This window comes from Hippocampus bargibanti, linkage group LG03, assembly GCF_051943395.1.
Source record: "Hippocampus bargibanti isolate YZ-2025 linkage group LG03, ASM5194339v1, whole genome shotgun sequence".
NCBI lineage: Eukaryota > Metazoa > Chordata > Actinopteri > Syngnathiformes > Syngnathidae > Hippocampus > Hippocampus bargibanti.
In genome coordinates, this window is record NC_142736.1 from 19,676,832 (window position 1) to 19,697,531 (window position 20,700).

Here is a 20,700-nt window from a genome sequence, read left to right on the forward strand (position 1 = left end):
AAATGACTTAAAGTGTCCAAAATCTGCAAAAAATTGAGCTGCGAATTGGGCATTTTCAGAAAGTCCCGCCCCCCTTTCGTGACGTCACGCCAAGACGTCTTGCATTGCTTGTGAATCAAAACAATGGCTTCAGATTCGGAGAATATGCTTTCATCCAGTTATGAATATGATTCAAATAGTGCTAAGGAGCAAAGCATACATGTTTGCAATCGATTAAAGAATTTATTTGGGCCATTTTGAGGCAAACGGGTGGGGGGTAATGTCTCACCCAAGAAGAGGCAGAAAAATGGCGACCAGCTCCGGTGAGGAATGAATCAGCTCGTTTCCACAGGCTGATACTATCTTTCCATGGAGTTTGCCTCCCTCTGCTGGCGGCTTTTGGGTGTAAGACATGGTTTAAAAAAAACAGTACCGCAAAATACATTGACGTGATGGAAAGACGCTACAATGCGTCTTTTTTTACGGTGAGGAGGCGGTCCTTTTCTGATGTCACGCACGGACTCGTCACCAACTCAAAAACAAGACTTCCTGAATATTCAGCGCGAGTCTTAAAACGTAAAATATAGCTATATGCGGTGGAATCTTTGTAAAATACGCTCATTAGAAGTCATTTGAAGCCATTTTATAAATTATGGACACGACTTGTCCAGAGACGTCGGTTGTCCTTTAAAGTATTCTGAGGGCGACTTTCCAAATAACACGTACTTCACATTTATTGTGTGAGTGTTCAATAAAATGTATTTTACTATTGTGGCAATCTAAAAGAGGGTGAAGAGCCAGAGATTTCAAATTTAATTACATCAGGATGAATGATGCTCGTGCAGCAGTGCAGAGTTGGGGGGCTCATAGTTAATCAGGATCTTCTTAAGTGTGGATCACACAAACTGATGAAGTCCAGAGGAATTTGAACAATCACAGAGATTTTATCATGAATACATTTGAAGTTCAATGAGATGTCACTGCAAGTGAATGTAGACGTGAGGAAATTGAGAAAACAACATAAATCTGTTAAGAGAGCAAACACTTCAAACGTTTCGTCCATTATTAAAAACCGGAAGACCTTCAAAGGACCATGTGATTATGGGATACAGCAAATTATTATAATTTGAATAGCGGAGACAAACAAAGGCCAACTTGTATCAGAATGATGCAAGAGGAAAGTAGGAGAAGGGAATGAACAACTCATGATATATATATATATATATATATATAAAATACTGTATTGATAGCTGTAAATGCTACAATCTAATTTGTTAAAAGAGCATTCATTGTTGCTGCCGTGAACTAACTGACAGCAATCATAAAAAAATGTGATTGGGGGTTTTACGGCCAGATATACCACAAAATGCTTTCATTTTTAAACATCTATCAATAGGTTTGTGTAAAACACTTTCTTCCAGGTATGTGTGGCATTTCTTATTTATTCTCATTGAGTCTTCTTTTCCTTTCAGCTTTTCCCTTGACGGGGTCGCCACAGCAAATCAGTGTCCTCCATCTTTAGAGGTTTGATTCGCATGTTTGTTTTGGCCAAGCTTTTACGTCGGATGTCCTTCCTGACACAACCCTCTGTCTTTATCCGGGCTTGGGACCGGCACAAGAAGACTTATGTCCCTTTGTGGCTACAGAACAAGCAACTCGCTTCGTGAAAGGCTCCCAAGCACAAAATGGTCACCAAAAACCTCCACCTCATGTATGTTTTTTAGTTATCTGTCAAGACTCTACAGTACCTCGCTTCAGACTATTTACAAGCACAGTAGGTGATGTTTTTTCTTTTGGTACAAAGTTTTATTGTTGTTAAAAAAAATTATGTTAATTTATGAACTATACTGTCCGCCATCTGACCCAACACAATCTTAAGAGGGAATAAATAAGCCGCATATGTGATTGTCAATTCATGTTAAAATCGTTCGATAGATGAATACCATGATTAATAAAAGCAACTGGCCCAAGCCAGATCAAAACCTAAAAGCGAGCCTGCAAGTTAACTTACCTTTCCTCTAGTGTTCCATCTCCCTCAGAAGCATTTGAATCTCATGTAACTTCTTTTCAATGCACACCTCACATTAAAACAACACTGGCAGAGAAGAAAGCTCCAATTATTAGTTTAAGCCATTTACTCTATTTTCTAATTTGCTCTTCTTTGGACATATGAAATGTTAAGGTTTGATTGCTCTTGGTGCAATCGGAGTTTCTGCCAGCTACAAGTATGTGTGACATCATGTTGGAAAGATTTACAGCTGTTTCTGTGGATGCATTCTTACCTGGAGATTGACCTCAGCCTCATAAAACGTGAGGCAGGAGCAGTAGTGTCTGTCTGATTCAATATCTGTCAGTACAACAGTGAAGAAGGTGGGTGCTTTCCTCTCTCTGGACAGCTTCCAACCTCCTGGCTGGCAGAACTGTAAAAGTGATACCACAATTGTAAAATGTTCTAGAAATAAAGTAGACACACCGCAGCAAGACCTATTTGTAGTATGAAGAGAGTGGCTCACAGATTTGCTCAAACCATAGATGACATCACAATTCCACAAAAAAAAATATTGTTTCTGGAAATTCACATTTATTTTTTTCAAGAAAACACTGTGTTCTCAATGGCTTATCAAATGTAAATTTTAGTCATAGTGCATGTCAAATGAATGTCAAATGGCGTTTGAATACTAACAAGTACAGATTGACATAGGCCTACAACTTAATATGTAGGTGTGGAAAAAACAGCTTTGATCACCACCTGGAAGTTCTGTTACTTGACTGAAGCAGTGAATCCATGTCACCTGTCTGAATGCAAAATTCCAAAATAACAAGCTACAAAGAGTATACAAAGTCTTGGGTAAGGATTTATCAAATGCACGAACAAGTACGGACAATTGAAAATGTGCATTGTAAAAAAAAAGAAAAAGCATACGTCAATGCATAACTGAGCACTGCATAGAGCATAATCCTGGACATCTTAAATTTGCACCTAGCCACTGTGTGGTCAGACCTAGCTAGCTAATAAAGCTAGCAGGGATAACGCAACACATTTATAAATCAGTCGGGAAGCTTGTGTCCGTATTTACATTTCCCGGTGTACGCAAGATTGTGTGATATATTTTGATCCTAAAATAGAGGCGGCTGAGAAGTAACAAAAGTGTTGCATCACGTGGTTTATTGGCTGACAAACAGCAGAGTGATTTTCAAGTGGCACTCTTTTCCATGATGAAATCAAACAGTCTTTTTTTTCGGTACTTTTTAAATGCAGCGTAAGGGAAACAGGCCTTCGTCTTTCTTTCTTGGATTGCGTTTGTGCAGTTTTTTTTATCAGGACAGGAAACTTTACAGGTTTCAAGACATTATTATATACATTATAGCTATGATAATGTATGACGTGCCTGATTGAGATTTATATAGTGTTGAAGCTCATTGTTTTTTTGTGCCAACACCATGCAAAATGTCTTCCTCTAAAACTGAAGAAATCCCACATTTTCAATTGTCTAATGTGCCTCCAATGCAAATTTACAATAGGGCGTCTTAAGTACAAAGGAGAGCTTGATTTCCTCTAAAAGATGTCCCATATGTTGTAAGCAAGAATGTGCAATCTGAGACTTTTCATTATGACAGGACTTTGTAATCAAAAAGGAGCGAAGACAGCAAAGCAAGACTTGTTTAATTTTTGAATGTTTTTTTGGGTTGTTTTGTGATGTCATATTTATTGAAATGTCATATTAAGTCCTAATAAGAGCCATCGAATTATAGGTTCATGAATTATCCTCACATCCCTTCTTTTGAGACTTTTTGCTAATACTCACTTCATTCCTTTATTGGACCAGACAAAATATTTTCATCAGTCATTCCTAATGACCCCATGGTGAATCCAAACAGGATGTTCTGGTGAGGTGTTGCAACTGTATTTACTCATCAAAGCTGAAAGTGTCATGATCATATTAAGAACATCTCTGGGCTAAGTGTCTCATCGTAGAAGGGGAAAACATTCCAATAAAAGGTTGCATTCCAATGACAGCTTTTGAGACATCCACACAAATTACAGGAAGTAACATTAAGGACCAAATATATACCGTATTTATTCGAGTATAACGCGCACACGTGTATAACATGCACCCCTAATTTTCAATAAAAAAAATCGGTATAAAATGTTGTTTCACTTTTTCTCGGCTTAATCCAAGCATTGCAAGTGACAACACATGCATCCATGATAAAAATCATTTATTTATTATACAATGTAAACACTGAATCTAAACTGTAGATATTACAACTATGGAGAATAGCCATGGAAAACACACACACACACACACACACACACACACACACACACACACATATATATATATATATATATATATATATATATATATATATATATATATATATATATATATATATATATAAAAAAAAATCCTCGTCTCACCCACCATGGGTGGTGTCTGTCCCCATTTCAGCTCGGGTCCTCTACCAGAGGCCAGGAAGCTTGAGGGTTTATATATATATATTTTATATATATATATATATATATATATATATATATATATATATATATAAAACCTGCTCTCCATAATACACCGCCCAGGCACACTGTCAGGGACAGTCATTCATGGTCAGCCATGACCGATGGAGGCAGACGATATATATAGGTACCATCTGATTCGCAGAAAAAAATATGTAGTGAAAGCAAATTGATTTCCATGAAACAGCACCGTATGATGTGTATAGTATGTAGTTCCAAATTTACACCGATATGAAATACCCTAAAAGCAGTGAATCAATTAACCCGTGTTAACACCAATTGACAGGGGGTAAACAAACGAACAAACTGAGGACGTAAGAGAGAAGTGGTTCCAAAATATGGGAAGCAAACAGCCATTTAGAGTTAGGTTTGTGTCTGCTCTTGTTGTGTTTTTGCTGGAGGCTTAACTGGCCCAGCTCTGAAACCATGTTTAGACTGCTCTCTGGAGAAAGCTGGACAGCATGAGGAAGACAGTGTGAGTGAGTGAGTGAGTGAGTGAGTGAGTGAGTGAGTGAGTGAGTGAGTGAGTGAGTGAGTGAGTGAGTGAGAGGAAGAGGGGGGGAGAGAGAGAGAGAGAGAGAGAGAGAGAGAGAGAGAGAGGGGAGGGGGGGCAAAGATCTGGACTAAAACTGATGTTTCTGTATAAAACCAATAAAATATATTTTAGTGATATTACATGGGAAAAAATGGCTTGTGAATAAGTAATCATTTTTACAAAGGTTTGACTAGACGCGGAAAGTGGAACCTCAATTCCCAAATAACTTCAATGCTTTTGGATTGAATGAAAGTCTCAGGAAAACGGTGCTCATGAAATACTAGAATGCTTGACATTGTCTCAAAAACGAGCCATCAGAGCACTTCACATGATTTCCTTTCAGCAAGCATTAACTCACCCTGTGTTTTTTGGTTTGATGTGATCATGTCTTGCAATTGTAATGAAATGAAATGTCCATCCATTTTCTGATCCCCACCTTGAAAAACAAACATTTGTCCGCACTCCCTCACGTCGTTTTTATGTGACCCACTGGAGCAAATCATGTATCAACTATCTTCATTCTTTGTGAAATCTGGACCAAAATATCATATTGTCATGGGTAACAAATAATGCTGAGATTTTGCACCGGCCCTCCAAGGGACACCGTAACTGAAAAACTGTGTTGCAACAAAAAAATGAGTATGACACCCCTGATTTAGAGTCTTCCATTAACCTGTCACGTACATTTGGAATGTGGGCGGAAAACGGTACCCGGAGAAAACCTACGCAGGCACGCCGGGATTGAAGCCACAACGGCTGCACTGTGAGGTCAACACACTAAACACTGGACTGCTACTTGTGTTACAGTGAATGGAAAAAACGTTGCCTGAAGTCATCATTGACACGACATGTCTTATCCCTCCTCATTCAAAATGAGTATTTAATTGTTTTAGGACTTGTTAAGTATGGCTTATATGTTAAAAAATAATAAAATGTTCAATGATAGGGAGAGCCAGCATTCTGGAACAAGTTATTAGAAACATAGTTGATCGCAAGAAGTTATTTACTGAAAATTGACCAAATCTTAAAGGACAACCGACGTCACTTTCTTGTTTCTTAACTGACATCAGAAAAACGTTTTATAGCATCTAAAATACTCAAAACATGCAGTATGATATTTTCATTCTAATGCAAAAGACCAATAAAAATGACTCAAAGTGTCCAAAATCTGCAAAAAATTGAGCTGCGAATTGGGCATTTTCAGAAAGTCCCGCCCCCAATTTGTGACATCACGCCAAAACGTCTTGCATTTCTGGAGAATCAAAACAATGGCTTCAGATTCGGAGAATATGCTTTCTTGTTACACCTCCAGTTATGAATATGATTCAAATAGTTCTGAAGAGGAATGCATACATGTTTGCAATCGATTTATTCCATGCCATTTTGAGGCAACATTGGAGAGAAACGGATCACCAGAAAAGAGGCACAAAATGGCGACCTCCTGTGGCCACCTCCGTTTCCACAGGATGATAAATTCCTTATATGGAACTTGGACACCCTCTTCTGGCGGCTTTTGGGTGCAACACAAGGTTTTCAGACCAAACAATACAGCAAAATACAGTGAGACCTCAACTTACGAACACCTTATCTTACGAACGTCAAATTTATGAAAATTAAACCTTATAATAAGCACTATTTTCATAATACACACCCACCACGGCTGGTGGAGTAATCTTCGGCGGAAGAACACCAAAGCACACGACCTTCGGATCTGGTGGAGTGATCTTCGGCGGAAGCACACGACCAAACAGCGCTCCAGCCGGCGCTACTCTCCACACCCCCCTCTCATTGAATGTCTCATTTCACACGTCGATCCCCTACTTGGAGCTTTTTGCTGATAATTTACGATGATGGGGCCGAAAAAAAAACACCACAGGCTCGTGTTCAGCCCAAGAAGACACAAAATAAATCACCGTCGCTGAGAAGAAGGAGATAATTGAAAAACATGAACGAGGTGTGCGTTTGTGTGATTTAGTGGCCGAGCAGGGCTATGCTAAGTCAACCATTGCTACCATTCTCCGGAACAGAGAAGATGAAGGTGCGTCTGTTGCAAAAGGTGTTTCCGTGCTTTCAAAGCGATGGTCTCGGGCAATCGAAGAAGTTGGAAAAACTTGCTCCATTAAAAGCAGCTATCCGGCGACAGCGTGAGTAAAGCTATTTTAAGCGAAGAAGCACGGCTAATTCACGCCGATATCGCCATGCGCCAACCTGGAAGTTTGGCGCTTATTGAGGATTTTAAAGCCAGTAACGGATGTTCGAGAACATCTGCGGGCGAGGAGGAGATGGCTGCAGCATCAAGTGAGCTCATAAAGGCAATGTTGGCAAAGTGGAATGATGTGAAGGCTTTTACTGAACAGTTCGATCCAGAAAAGACTGGCTATGACAATTATCAAGACGATGAACGACAATGTGATGCCTCAGCTTCATAAGACCTTACAGGTCAGAAAGCAACAGGTGTCAATTAAGAGGTTTTTAATCAGCAAAAATGATGAGGAGTCTCCAAAGAAAAAAGAAGAGAAGCCACACCAAAGGTTAAGTTACCAAAAGTCCTTATGGAAGGTGACTCTTCTTCCATAAGCCATCAACGACCATCAAAAAGGTAAATAAAACTTTATTTTACAGCACAGTTTATTTCTTTAATTACAGTCCTCATGTAATGTGCCTCTCTTTCCAAACAGCAATTCCCATTTAACCTTCGACCTCCAACGCCATTCCATCAAGCCATCAATGACCATCACAAATGTAAATAAAGTGACTTTATGATACAATGCAGTGTATTTCTTTCATTACAATACAATAGCACATTTATTATACATAGAATAAGGTAAGTTGTGTGTAGTTTTAAGGCTTACGTAGTTGAAAAGTATATTTTATGGAAACCCGGGAACGGATTATTCCCATTTTAATGGTTTCCTATGGGGAAAAAAATGAGATACACACTTTTCGCCTTACACACTCTGTCTGGGAACCAATTAAGTTCGTAAGTTGAGGTCTCACTGTACATTGACGTGATGGAAGGACTGCTACAATGTGTCTTTTTTTCGGTGTGGGGCACTCCTTTAGTGACATCACGTACGGACTTGTCACCAACTCAAAAACAAGACTTCGTGAATATTCAGCGCGAGTCTTGAAACGTAAAATATAGCTATATGCGGTGGAATCTTTTTAAAATACGCTCAGTAGAAGTCATTTGAAGCCATTTCACAAATTATGGACACAACTTGTCCGGAGACGTCGGTTGTTAAATCTACCAGTAACAAATAAATCCTTTGAGGTTCTGTATTCCTGTCACTGTATATGGTCTGTTAGTCTAAACCTTAGTGAGAGGAATTTTGTTTGGGGAAGGCCTTGGGATGAGTTTGGTGTTCAACTTGTGGCCAATTGGTACGAAGACAACACATAAAGCAAAGGAGAAAGAGAGCGCAGAAGACAATGAGATCATGTAAAAAGGAAGGAACAGGAACAGAGTGGATATTGTTGGAGAGAGCTTCTTCAACGAGGAGGTATATACCAGGAAGTCGCTATATTCCAGGAGATACAATACAATGGCTTACAGGAAATCTGTTTAACCTGCATTGTGGTGCTGTGAAGAAGATAGGTGTGTGAGCACACGCACACTTGCACCAAAAATGACCCAAGGAGGACAGCTGGGATCCTGTCTTAAACTATTCCAACTATGCCATTCATTGTTGTCACCAAAGGAGAATAAAAAGAACAATTGTATGTATAGGTGTATGGACATGTGGGAAAGAGACACAGACACACATGCACACACACACACACAGTGCACACGTGGATACAGGGAAATTACAGAGAAACGCGTCAAGCTCTGTGATATCATTTCAGTGTTTGCCGTAAAGTTGGCCTGGGGGCCTGCAAGGAAGCACTTGAGGACTGAAGCATGTTCCAACACTTTCAATCTAATTTACAATTGCAATCATTTTAAATCAGGAGCCACTTTGAGCTGTCTTCTCAAAACACGTCACTCAACAAGAAGCTCCAATGCATGTAAATAAGTGATTATGTGTAATTACTGCCATGAAATGAGGCAGCAAGAACGAATCACCTCTTAGATATAAACAACTTGCTGTGAGTGCTATCCCCATAAATTTGCTGAGTGTGTTGGTCGCTCACAAATGAACTACTATTTGGACTCAGTCTTGAATTCAGATTGCCTTTGTGCTACATTTGCAGAAACACAAATGGTGTGTATCATGAACTCTTATGATGCAGTGCCTGTAAACAGATATAAAATGTTTATGCTATTTCTTTAAAAGAGCAGGCTCATCATGTTGAGTAGGATGAGTTTTAAGACTGAAAGCAACACTTTCCCTCAAATCTTATTGTCTTGGCAAACTACAAAGATGGGTGTCTTGGTAAAAAACTACAAATATGGCCGAAGCTGTAGTCCAAAGATGAGTGGCACCATTTTCCCCCAGAGGAGAGAGCTGAAATGAAGGCAGGTGTGCCAGCAGCTGAAATCTATTCAGTAATTAGGAAGGCTCTCACCAGAACAAACCGCTCCTTTAAAACAGTCAGTTTTCTACACTGCTCAGCGTTCGGTTGAAGTACTGCTCTAGGAGTTTACCAAAACAGTGGAGTTCAACTGTGTAAAGACCAGGGTGACTGACGGTTTTTCAGCTTGCAAACTTGCAATCTTGAAATCAGCTTGCAATCTTCCAATTGTCTTTTCAATGAGAAAAGAGACGATTAAGTCCAAAATAAAAGGAAAAAGAAAGGAGAAATCTGTCTCATCATTGGAGTCAAAGAGTGAAGTCCCAGTGTAACCCCGGTCAACACAGCCAAAACCCCTTTTCAAGTTAGGGGGAGAACTCAAAAAACCAACATAACTTGACACTTATACTATTTGACATGCAGAAAAATGCAAACTCCACACAGGAAAGCCAATGACTGGTTTTCAACCTGCAACTTCTGAGCTGTGAGGCAAATGTGCTAACCATTCAACCGTAGAATTGCTTAAATATTGTTTCAATAATATATCTTGTGTGACGTCAATGACATCTGATTGTGAACATTAAAAACATCCGGGAAATGAATATCTGCACCGGTTATCTGATAAAATGTTAACCAGGAAGTTCGAGGGGAAAAACACACAAACACACCAGGCAATTGAAATTATGCCAAACTCAGGAGAGATCATTTTGAGTATTTGACCTGTGTGCTGTTGGGATGGCAAAAAATGTCACTGTTTATTTTCAAATTTAAATAGTTATTATTGCCATTTCAGAGTATTTATCCGATTTATAATGTGTAAACAATAGCCACTAGGGTACTACTGGTTGGCAGAATCTGCGTGACCACAGTTGAAATGAGCTGAAAATTGTGACAAAAATGTGTGTTTGGTGATTCTTTGCCAGACAATCTCTAAAAGGTTCACTTTTTTTCTGAACTGCTTAAAAGAAATTTCAAAGTCCAAAACATGAAGCAGTTTCTGAAGTGAATGGAGACTATAATGTATGAAAGTCACTGACGTTCAACACAAACCAAGTGATGAGCCATGAGCCTTTCGTGGTTGTATGCAGCCGTTATGTGACACCTCATAATAACAGGGGAAAAACGTCTCATTGCTGCCCATGAAAATGCATTGAAAAGATAAAAATGAAAAATATAACCCAACCAAACAAGTGCTGGTAAACATACATTATGATTAAATGCATAATTTTATCGAATCTTAACATGTGAATATGCAAATCTACATGTGCCAAACCGTAAGTGGGAGGAAATAAATGATTTTGTTCAGAAAAGACCAAATCAAACTCTTAATTGTGATGTTTTATATCTTAGGCGTGATAAAAGCAAAACATTAGCATCAAAGTCACTGTCCTTGTCACAATGGACTTATTTTCTCCACTTTCTAGCCAAAAACATAATTTGATCACAAAAGCAAAACATTAGCATCAAAGTCACTGTTCTGTCACGATTGACTTGTTTTCTCCACTTTCCAGTCAAAAACATGATTTGATCATGAAATCAAATCATTAGCATCAAAGTCACTGTTCTTGTCACGATTGACTTGTCTTCTCCACTTTCGATACAAAAACATGATTGGATGGGATCAATACATGCTCTAATGGTTCTAATTGTCCACTTAAAAAAATGGACAATACTCGGGGAGGGAAACTTTTGAAATGAAAGAAGAGTGCACTTCAGTGCCTGACAGTATATTGTCACACAAGACAATAATCTGTGTCTTGAAATTTCAGTCAAAATACTCCAAAACAGATGGCAAAATTGAATAGTTAGCTTAGAAAGAAGGCTGGCAGTGAAAGAGTTCAAAATAGGCTTACGAGGGTTATAATCAACCAGGTTGCTATCATGATCATCCGCAGACAGTAATATAAATGCACATCTCGAAGCCCACCAGCACTAAGCAAAGACATATAAGATGCATATTCAGAGAAACAGATTAAGAGTTTTGCACAGGGTATATCTGATGTCCCATTAACAAGTATATCCACCTCAACATTGGTAATTATGAGGGAATGAATTCCAGACACCATCAAAGACAAGTTGTACTGTAAATGAGCTCAGCAAAGGCAGCAAAAAATCATGTCAGTTTAACAGGTGCAAAGATCAGCAAGTAGAACATAGCTTTTATGCACCACACGCCACGCGAAAGCACACAGACACACGCCTAAGGCAACAAGACAGGGCATCTCCTGTTCTAAAATTAGCCTGCAGTCAAGTGACAAAGGAACTCTGGGACACGCCAGCTGTATTGCTGTCAAAGTCAAGAAAATGGTGCCCCCCCTCATCTAAACTCACTGCATCACATCATGTGCTGCAGCCTAGCATGACCGACTCCCACCCCGCTGCACTATTCACGTCCACCTCCGAATGTGACACAAGATCTGCAGTCTGACCTGCGAAGCATCGTCACAGTGGCGTAGGCAAGGGGCAGCGTTGATTGAAAATAAAAATGCGCCAGGGGGAGCGGCATTCTCCTGTTGTGACGGTAAGCAAGGGTGACCCACGCCAAATATAGCTGGAAAGGGGATGACTGCTATATGGGAGAACTGTCACAAGGCTTTGTCTTTCTCCGCAGTGATAGAGCTAAAACAGGGAATGAAAGAGATTTGTGTTGATACTTTATTAGAGGAACACATAAAAATACACTTTCACAAAATCTTTAAATCACAAAAGCTCCTTAGACACAATGTCCTTTACAGTATAATGCAGTGTTCCCCAGGCTACACTATAATCCGATTTCATCCTTTGTGACCGTGCTATATTGCTGGATTATTGAGAATACTTGTGAACATTCAGTTTAGTTCAAACATGAAAATATTAAGCACAAAAAGTAATTTACTGTTACTTGGCCCAGTAATAGTAATTGTTCCTACTGAACAAAGAGAATATAATATACACTGTATACTTTGAGTACAGTTGTGTGGTCTGCCTGGATGTTAAGCTGCTTTGTGTGTTAAAGTTGATGATGAAAGATTTAGAATTATTGCAACATCTATGCTCATTTCTCTTAGTTCGTTGAAAATACAATGTAGTTAGCTCTATTTTGTTTTATGAGTCTTCTTTTGTTTTCTGAAAGTAATGTTACACCATAGTTTCCCAATTTTGTAAAAGACAACTTTAAACACAAGTTGTTGATTAACGTGTTGTAAAATCTTTAAAATGTGTTTGAAACGGACATGGGTATAGATGTATTTATTTTTTGTTTAAACAGTTACACAAGATCTTATGAAATAACAATCTCACTTGAAAGTCTTTCTACTCTTCTTCTACAAATATCACCAATCAGAAGTGTGATGCTATTTGGGACAGGTATTGCACACGAATCAGCTGCTGGTCACGAATTTGAGAGATTACTTGTCACTAACACATCACCGCCCCAGGGCTCATGCTACAAACTGTGCTAGCTGCTGACGCAGCTCGGCTGAAATATCTTCTCGCATGCAGATCCTCTCATCTAAGTACTAAGCCACGCCTCTGTGGCAGCATATTTGCCACACTTCTAATACACATCATGATCACGCAAGGTGGACGAATGAGGCTTGGCCTACGCATGTAACATTGAGCGAGCGAGAACAGAAGAAGCAAATACTGAACGCAAACCAAATGTGTCTCCAAACACTAATTAAAAAAAAAAGTATTTCAGTGTAATGGCTTCAATAACAATTCTAACCAATAACCTAGCAGAATGTTCAATGGGTTTGCCGTAAAATACGGTGTTCATTTTTTTAACACTTATGTTTTTCTTTTATCCTCCAATAAGCACTTAAGCTAGTCATATGTCAAGCAGGGTTTCTTCTGTTATTGGCAACAAACATACAAAGAAAAGACAAATTATTACATCCACTACTTCTTTAGTTGTTTTTGCACATGTGATAGCAGTATCTGGACGGTGCAGGCATTACGCAATTTGCAAAGCGAGTGCTGATCATTTGTTGGTGTCAACTGTGACTTATGATTAAGGCTGTATCAATGACGCCCATTGTTAATCACTTAGAGTTGTTTTTTTTCTGGCTCTTAAGTCACACTCGTGTATCACATGTGTCCTTACAGACAACAGCTTTGAATATTTTGATGGTACGATGCAAGTTTCTGTCATATGTGAAAATGGCAGTGCACATTGTGAACATTGACCAGTATTTTGATTTGAAAACGAAACACAGAATCAAATTGGGAATGAAATCAAAGTCTCTATTTTGTTAGGAAAAACCTTACTATACCTTGGAAATTTGTAATACCATAGCTTCTTCTGTAAACATACAGCTTTTTAATTATACTGTGGTTAACTGCTGAACTTATTCTCCTTTTTGAACCTGAATGGAAAAAAAACTACAACAATAATAGGAGGCAATACGGTCAGGGTAAATCAGAAAATCAGAAAACCTTTAATCGTCCCACAATGGGGAAATTTGCAGTCCACAGCAGCAATTTGAAAGGGGATGGGGCAGGGGGAGTGAAAAGATTAAAAAAAAGATATTCTAAGCATAGTAAAAATGTTAGAAGACTGAGATGTGTACTGTAAATGTGCAAGAATGTTTCATAAAAACTGTACATAGTGCAAGTATCAAAGAAAATATATATTGCAAAGTGTGTTCAATTGTGTACTTTCGTCATCTACGTCTTTCTAGAGAGTACTTTCCGCATTCACTGCAAGGGTCGCATGGCAGGAAGACAAAAACACAAAGACGGAAAGTGGAGATCGAGTCGTCAGAGGCCAGATGGGTGGTGAGAAGGTCAAAGGCATGCTGCCGGCCCAGAAACTCCATATTATCAGTCTACAGGATGAGCAACAAACAAAACAACCACAAAGGTCGGGCCAAGATGTTTGGTGGCCCTAAATTCCTCTCACCTTCTTCACTTAGCTTGAAGGACAACCGACATCACTTTTTTGTTTCCTAACTGACATCAGAAAAACGTATTATAGCATCTAAAATACCCAAAACACACAGGCTGATATTTTTAGTCAAAAGCAAAACACCAATAAAAATGACTTAAAGTGTCCAAAATCTGCAAAAAATTGAGCTGCGAATTGGACATTTTCAGAAAGTCCCGCCCCCAGCTCTTGACGTCACGCCAAGACGTCTTGCATTGCTCGAGAATCAAAACAATGGCTTCAGATTCGGAGAATATGCTTTCTTGTTACACCTCCAGTTATGAATATGATTCAAATAGTTCTGAAGAGGAATGCATACATGTTTGCAATCGATTTATTCCATGCCATTTTGAGGCAACATTGGAGAGAAACGGATCACCAGAAAAGAGGCACAAAATGGCGACCTCCTGTGGCCACCTCCGTTTCCACAGGATGATAAATTCCTTATATGGAACTTGGACACCCTCTTCTGGCGGCTTTTGGGTGCAACACAAGGTTTTCAGACCAAACAATACAGCAAAATACAGTGAGACCTCAACTTACGAACACCTTATCTTACGAACGTCAAATTTATGAAAATTAAACCTTATAATAAGCACTATTTTCATAATACACACCCACCACGGCTGGTGGAGTAATCTTCGGCGGAAGAACACCAAAGCACACGACCTTCGGATCTGGTGGAGTGATCTTCGGCGGAAGCACACGACCAAACAGCGCTCCAGCCGGCGCTACTCTCCACACCCCCCTCTCATTGAATGTCTCATCGGAGAATATGCTTTCTTGTTACGAATCCAGTTATGAATATGATTCAAATAGTTCTGAAGAGGAAAGTATAAATGTTTGCAATCGATTAAAGAAGGTATTCCAGGTCATTTTGAGTGATCAAGACTGATGTGTAGCGTCACAGAAAACGCAGAAGATTGCGCCAGAGTTCCGTTGGAAATTGGTTGATTCTTCACCTTGGAATTTTTTGTCAGCGAATATCTAATAGTTGTCTCGGTGTAACATACAACGATTCACCATGCGTTATTTATGTGTTTTCTTCCTAATTTCGCCATCAACACGTATCAATACGAAGTTTTCAGACCAAACAAAGTACTGCAAAATGCATTGAGGTGATGCAAGGTATGTCCTTTCTCGCTCAGGGGCGTTCCTTCAGTGACGTAGGGTGAGGACTCGTCACCAACTCAAACAAGACTTGCGCAATATTCAGCGCGAGTCTTAAAACGTAAAATATAGCTATATATGCGGTGGAATCTTTGTAAAATATGCTCAGTAGAAGTAATTTGAAGCAATTTTACAAATTATGGACACAACTTGTCCGGAGACATCGGTTGTCCTTTAATTGCTGCAGGTCAACAAGATAAATAAAAGAAACTAACAAGGTATCAAATCCAGTCTGAAACATTATGTGTGGGCTGTTCCAGTCAGCTCCATCATGAATTGTTTCTCAAAAATGTCAATGTCGTTGTTCATCTTAACTTCCCGCCATTAACAACAATCCTGGTTCTGCTTTGCTGATATGTTATGCAACGGTAGGCACACATGGTTCACTTTAGAAGTAGATATTTTTAGATGGCCATGATGGTCTGAACCACGGAAATAAGAAAAAAAGCTGTAAGAGATACAAAACAGGAAGACTCATCTAAGAAAGTTTACAAATTTTACTCCATGCAATTTGGGCTTCATAAATGCCATGTGTGTAGGAACTGCAATGTCAGAAGAAATACTTTGTGTATTGCATTGTAAAAGCAGAGATTTTACAGCCAAGCATTGTCCAGAAACAAGCTCAATATGCGGATTTATTCCAGACTCAGCATAGATTGATAACACGCAACAAGTTAACCACATAAAACTTGAGAGCAGAAATTTGATCCATTTCCCAAAGTCAGTTAGTTCCCTGACAAATTCATCATTTCTGAAGATCAATCTAAAAACTTTGTTTGTCCATTGATTTTCCAAACAATGACCAGATTTAATGTCTTTCCAAAACAAAAATGTGATATGAGGAATTGGCAGATGTATTTTTTGCTTTGTTTTGTTTTTTGCTCGCTTGCTTGCTTAACTGAGTTAAGGTTCACCTGACTATCACTCACACGGTTTAATCACACATTCATGAGAGCACTTGAAATATACGTAGCCTACAGCCGGCGGCACAAAAAAAAATCCCCACTGAGAAGCCACAGAATGTCATAGAACTGTTACAGTATACTGCAGATTGTCTGGGCAACGTTGACTTTGAAACAGGAATAATCCGGTAAACTCTCTCATCTTGACTTAATGGAAAAAAAATATTTGGAAATGGATGTAAAGTAACATGTCATGTTAATGTCAAAGAGGTTGGATGATTCGGTTTGCCTGGCTGCAAAGCGTCAAGAACTACACCCGTAGAACAGCCTACCCAGTTCACAGATAGTTAAAAAGTCTAAACATCCATTTTCAAATGCCAGGTTTTTGTGATATATGACAAATATATAAAAGAGACCAAGATAAATCCATTTTACACCACGAAGGCGACATTGTACAGTGAAACCTCGGCTCACGAACACCTTACCTTAGGAACTTTTCGGTTTACGAATGTCAAATTTATGAAAATTAAACCTTGGAATACGCACTACTTTTCGCGATACACACCCACCAAATCTAAGGTGAAACAGGACCAATTACTGTATACATTGGGGTAGGCGTTGAGCCTGAGCAACCGTCAGTATTTTTTTAAATTATTATTATTATTATTTAAAATGTAATCTCGTGTTTTGTACATGTTTTGTTCTTTTTTTGCGCTGAGTGCACGTCATGTTTAGCTTTCTATAACTTTCATTTGAATGAGAAAACAGCTCCGGGGGTGGAGGTGGGGTTAGATAATGTGTTTTCTTGCAAGTAGGAGTGTTTTGGTTCTTTGACGCATTTGGCAAAGTCGGGTGACATATTTAATTAATGGCAAAGTCAATTGTTTTTTTTCTTTACAATACCTTTTAAGTGGCCTTACTATTCTAAACTCTATATTTTGATGAATATTGCACTTCTGGAGGCTGAATCAAGCAGAATATTAATCAGAATGCCGTGTTTAGACTTGTGGTTGTGCACAGAACATAACATTGGGGAAAACATTTTTACTTGACCTCCCATTTAAGAAAATTGTGATGGGTGTTAAAAATCGGCATTCCTATAGCACTCGTTTTTATCAATCATTACAACAGGTGCAAAATCCAATTTGAAATATCACATTTTGACGGTAATATAGGTAATCCAAAAGTGTGTTACACACACGGTTACTCTTTCTGTATTAGAGAAAGGCAATCTTGCCAGCTCTCGTTGTGTCACGGTTTGCGAGGTGGTGATGGCGGGTTCGGATCCCATAAAGCAGGCAGGAGGGAGCAGGAGGTTGTTTGACAAATTGTATTAAAATAAAGTCAGCAGGAACAAAATGTCAAACATCAAAATGATCTGAATGGAAAAAATACAAAGTAGCAAAAGAAGACCAAAAGTAAAAGCCCGCCAAGGTTAAACAAACACGTACACGATGCATGCTGCAACCAAGCAGCAAACAAACAATGAATCGGCACCGGATGATCGTGCCAGGTGTCCTTTTAAGTGTCAATGATTATAACAACCAGCACCTGCGAGGCAGCCGGCAGGGCTGACGTCGCTACCCGCTGGTCGCCAATCTGATCGGAACGACCAGCACCTGTGCAGGTGCAGGCGGGGCCGACAGCGCCCCCCGTTGGTCGCCAACCAGATCATGACAGTACCCCCCCTTCAAGGGGCTGCTTCCAGAAGTCTCAACAGTCTCCCAAAAGGTCCACTCGCCAGGGAACGGTCGGTGGAGAGGGCAACCGCTGCCTCTCCAGCATACGACAGGCGGCGGCCTGATGGGAACGGGACTCGGCCTGGGGTGGACGAAGACGCGGCACGGATCGTCGTGGGCGTGAGTGCGATCCCTCTCGCACGTTCACGCGACGGCGCATGGCTCTGCGTGGACGTCGAACTGCCAGGCGCAGAATGGCACCCCGTACGGCCGTATGGGACCAGGTCTCGTCCGGACGCCGACGTGGGTGTGAACTGCCCGGCTCCGGGGGAACGAGACCAGTCCAGAGCCGCTCCGGGATCCAGCGGTGAGTGGGGTCTCGGACTGACATTGACGCGGACGTTGCACGGCTCGTCGTGGATGAGACTCAATTCGTCATGCACGACGACAGCGTGGCTGGACGTGGGCTTGCAATGCCAGTCACCCAGGGTCACCCTGGACGGCCACCTGGAAGGAGGTCTCGGCCGGACGTTTACGTGGACGTTGCGGCTCGTCGAGTGACGCGATTCAAACGCGACGATGCTTGCGCTAACGTGGACGTAGCATTGCCAGGCACAGGGTGGAAATGAGACGGGTCCGATGTACCTGCGGGATCCGATGGTTGGCCGATTCATTCTGTCACGGTTTGCGAGGTGGTGATGGCGGGTTCGGATCCCAAAAAGCAGGCAGGAGGGAGCAGGAGGTTGTTTGACAAATTGTATTAAAATAAAGTCAGCAGGAACAAAATGTCAAACATCAAAATTGTTAGGGTAATTTGCCATACAAACATCTCTAAACATCGCTCTGTAATCTTTGTTTACATTTTGAACTTCCTCGTATGTCATATCCTGCCTTCCTTTACACGATGTCGCATTTTATTACGTCACATCCTGTCGCGTCATTACTATGCGCCGCATAAATACTCCTGCAGCCCGTTCGTCTCTCTCTCTCTCCATGCGCTCCCTCCTCCGTCCGCACCACAATGCCCGTGCTCTCCAAATTAAATCAACTTTCTGTTCAAGTCCTGGCTCCCTGATGATTTAACCATCGATCTCCATCAACACCCGTCGAAGCAATGAACCAAGGGCGAACGATAAAAAATAACCCAACATTCTGGTGCCAAGAAACCCGCGCCGGTTGGGTCCGAAGCGCTTGAGGGGTGCGTGATGGAAGCGCCTCTTCATTCTGACCTGACCACACGGTTGAGTTTCACGGGTGAGTGCCGCTAGCATGCTGCTATGTTGGGTGAACGAATGTGGAATCCTTTGTGGCCAGAAGGATTTCTTTGCGCGTAATCCACGTATCGAGGCTACTAACGCGACTCTATTGGAAGATATCGTCCGATTATAGCCCATGTTCAAACTATGGGTTCTATTTCTGATGATCGGGCCAAGGCGGGTCCCCATTTGAGTCGAGCCTGGAGGTGTATTAAATATATACGCGACAAATTGATCCTAATATTTATCGAGATGTCTGGTTTACCGCGCCCTGGCTGCCGTACTGTAAGACCAGAATAATTCTAATTATAATATTCACAAGGGGTGAATTTTTGGAATTCACTGTGCGCGAGGGCCGTGAGTGAAATTGGGGAATTGAGATATTTCACTCCGGACGTTTTTTGTTTTAAATAGCTGCAGCTATAATGGAGGTCGACAAGAGACAGAAGCTCTTAGCTTTTGGTGGTCGTCTGCTTGTATCCACAAGAGCGACGAGGGACCATTCCCTCGGCGAGGCCTGCTTGTTGACGCGATATTGTGGATTACCGTAATTTCATTTAATTCACCAACACTAGCACATGGTCAACAATGCTAGCCATTGCTACGGGGTTTCCCAGGGAGTTTCATTGTCCAGGGGGCAGAGGGTGGTCGGCTGGAGGAGGGGGGCGTTAGGGGGCGCAGTCCTTGTGTGTGTGTTCTTGTCTTCCCTTTTCGTGTTTTGTCTTTCGTCTTTTTGTGCATGCATTGTGTGTTTTTATGTATTGTTGTGTATGTACGCGCGTTGTGTAAACTTCTAAGAAAACCAAAGAATGCGGATAGACCACCTCCCCATTCTTCTTTCTGTACCCGTGAGAGAGGGATGGGGGGTGAATTCACAACCACATTCTGAGATCGGCAAATTGATTCATTCGCGAATAAGTTAATAAAGGAAAATAAAATTAATAAAGGGCTGCGTTAACATTCACAAACATGTGTATAAAAGACATTCTTCCTGCCGAATTTGATTCTGCCGCGAGGCCTCTCTTCTCCACAGAACCGAGGCGCCCTTGTCATCACAAGAGGACTCGACCGGGTGCCATGGAGTGGGCTGTCCTGTCTCATCGGGAGACCTGTCCAACCATGCAGCGAGGAGACTTTCGTCTCCGCTCGACGTCCTCATGAATGACATAACACTGTTTCTTTTTCCATAGCTTATTGACGAATGCCGTCTACTTGAAACAAAAAAACTGAATTAAATAATTAATTAGACTGAGTGAGCAAATAAAATGAAGACAGCGGACAAATGAATAGACATAAGCC

General features: G+C 40.7%; 1 protein-coding gene across 5 annotated transcripts in view; it reads right to left on the reverse strand.

Moving 5' to 3' along the window:
• sbf2 (SET binding factor 2) overlaps window positions 1-20,700 on the reverse strand; it is a 106,129-nt gene that overhangs the window by 60,123 nt on the left and 25,306 nt on the right. For all 5 annotated transcript variants that reach the window (XM_088992446.1, XM_088992444.1, XM_088992445.1 and 2 more), the window contains exon 3: window positions 2,262-2,399. In XM_088992446.1, coding sequence (XP_088848572.1) covers window positions 2,262-2,399 — 138 coding nt within the window. The remainder of the gene's footprint in view (window positions 1-2,261; window positions 2,400-20,700) is intronic.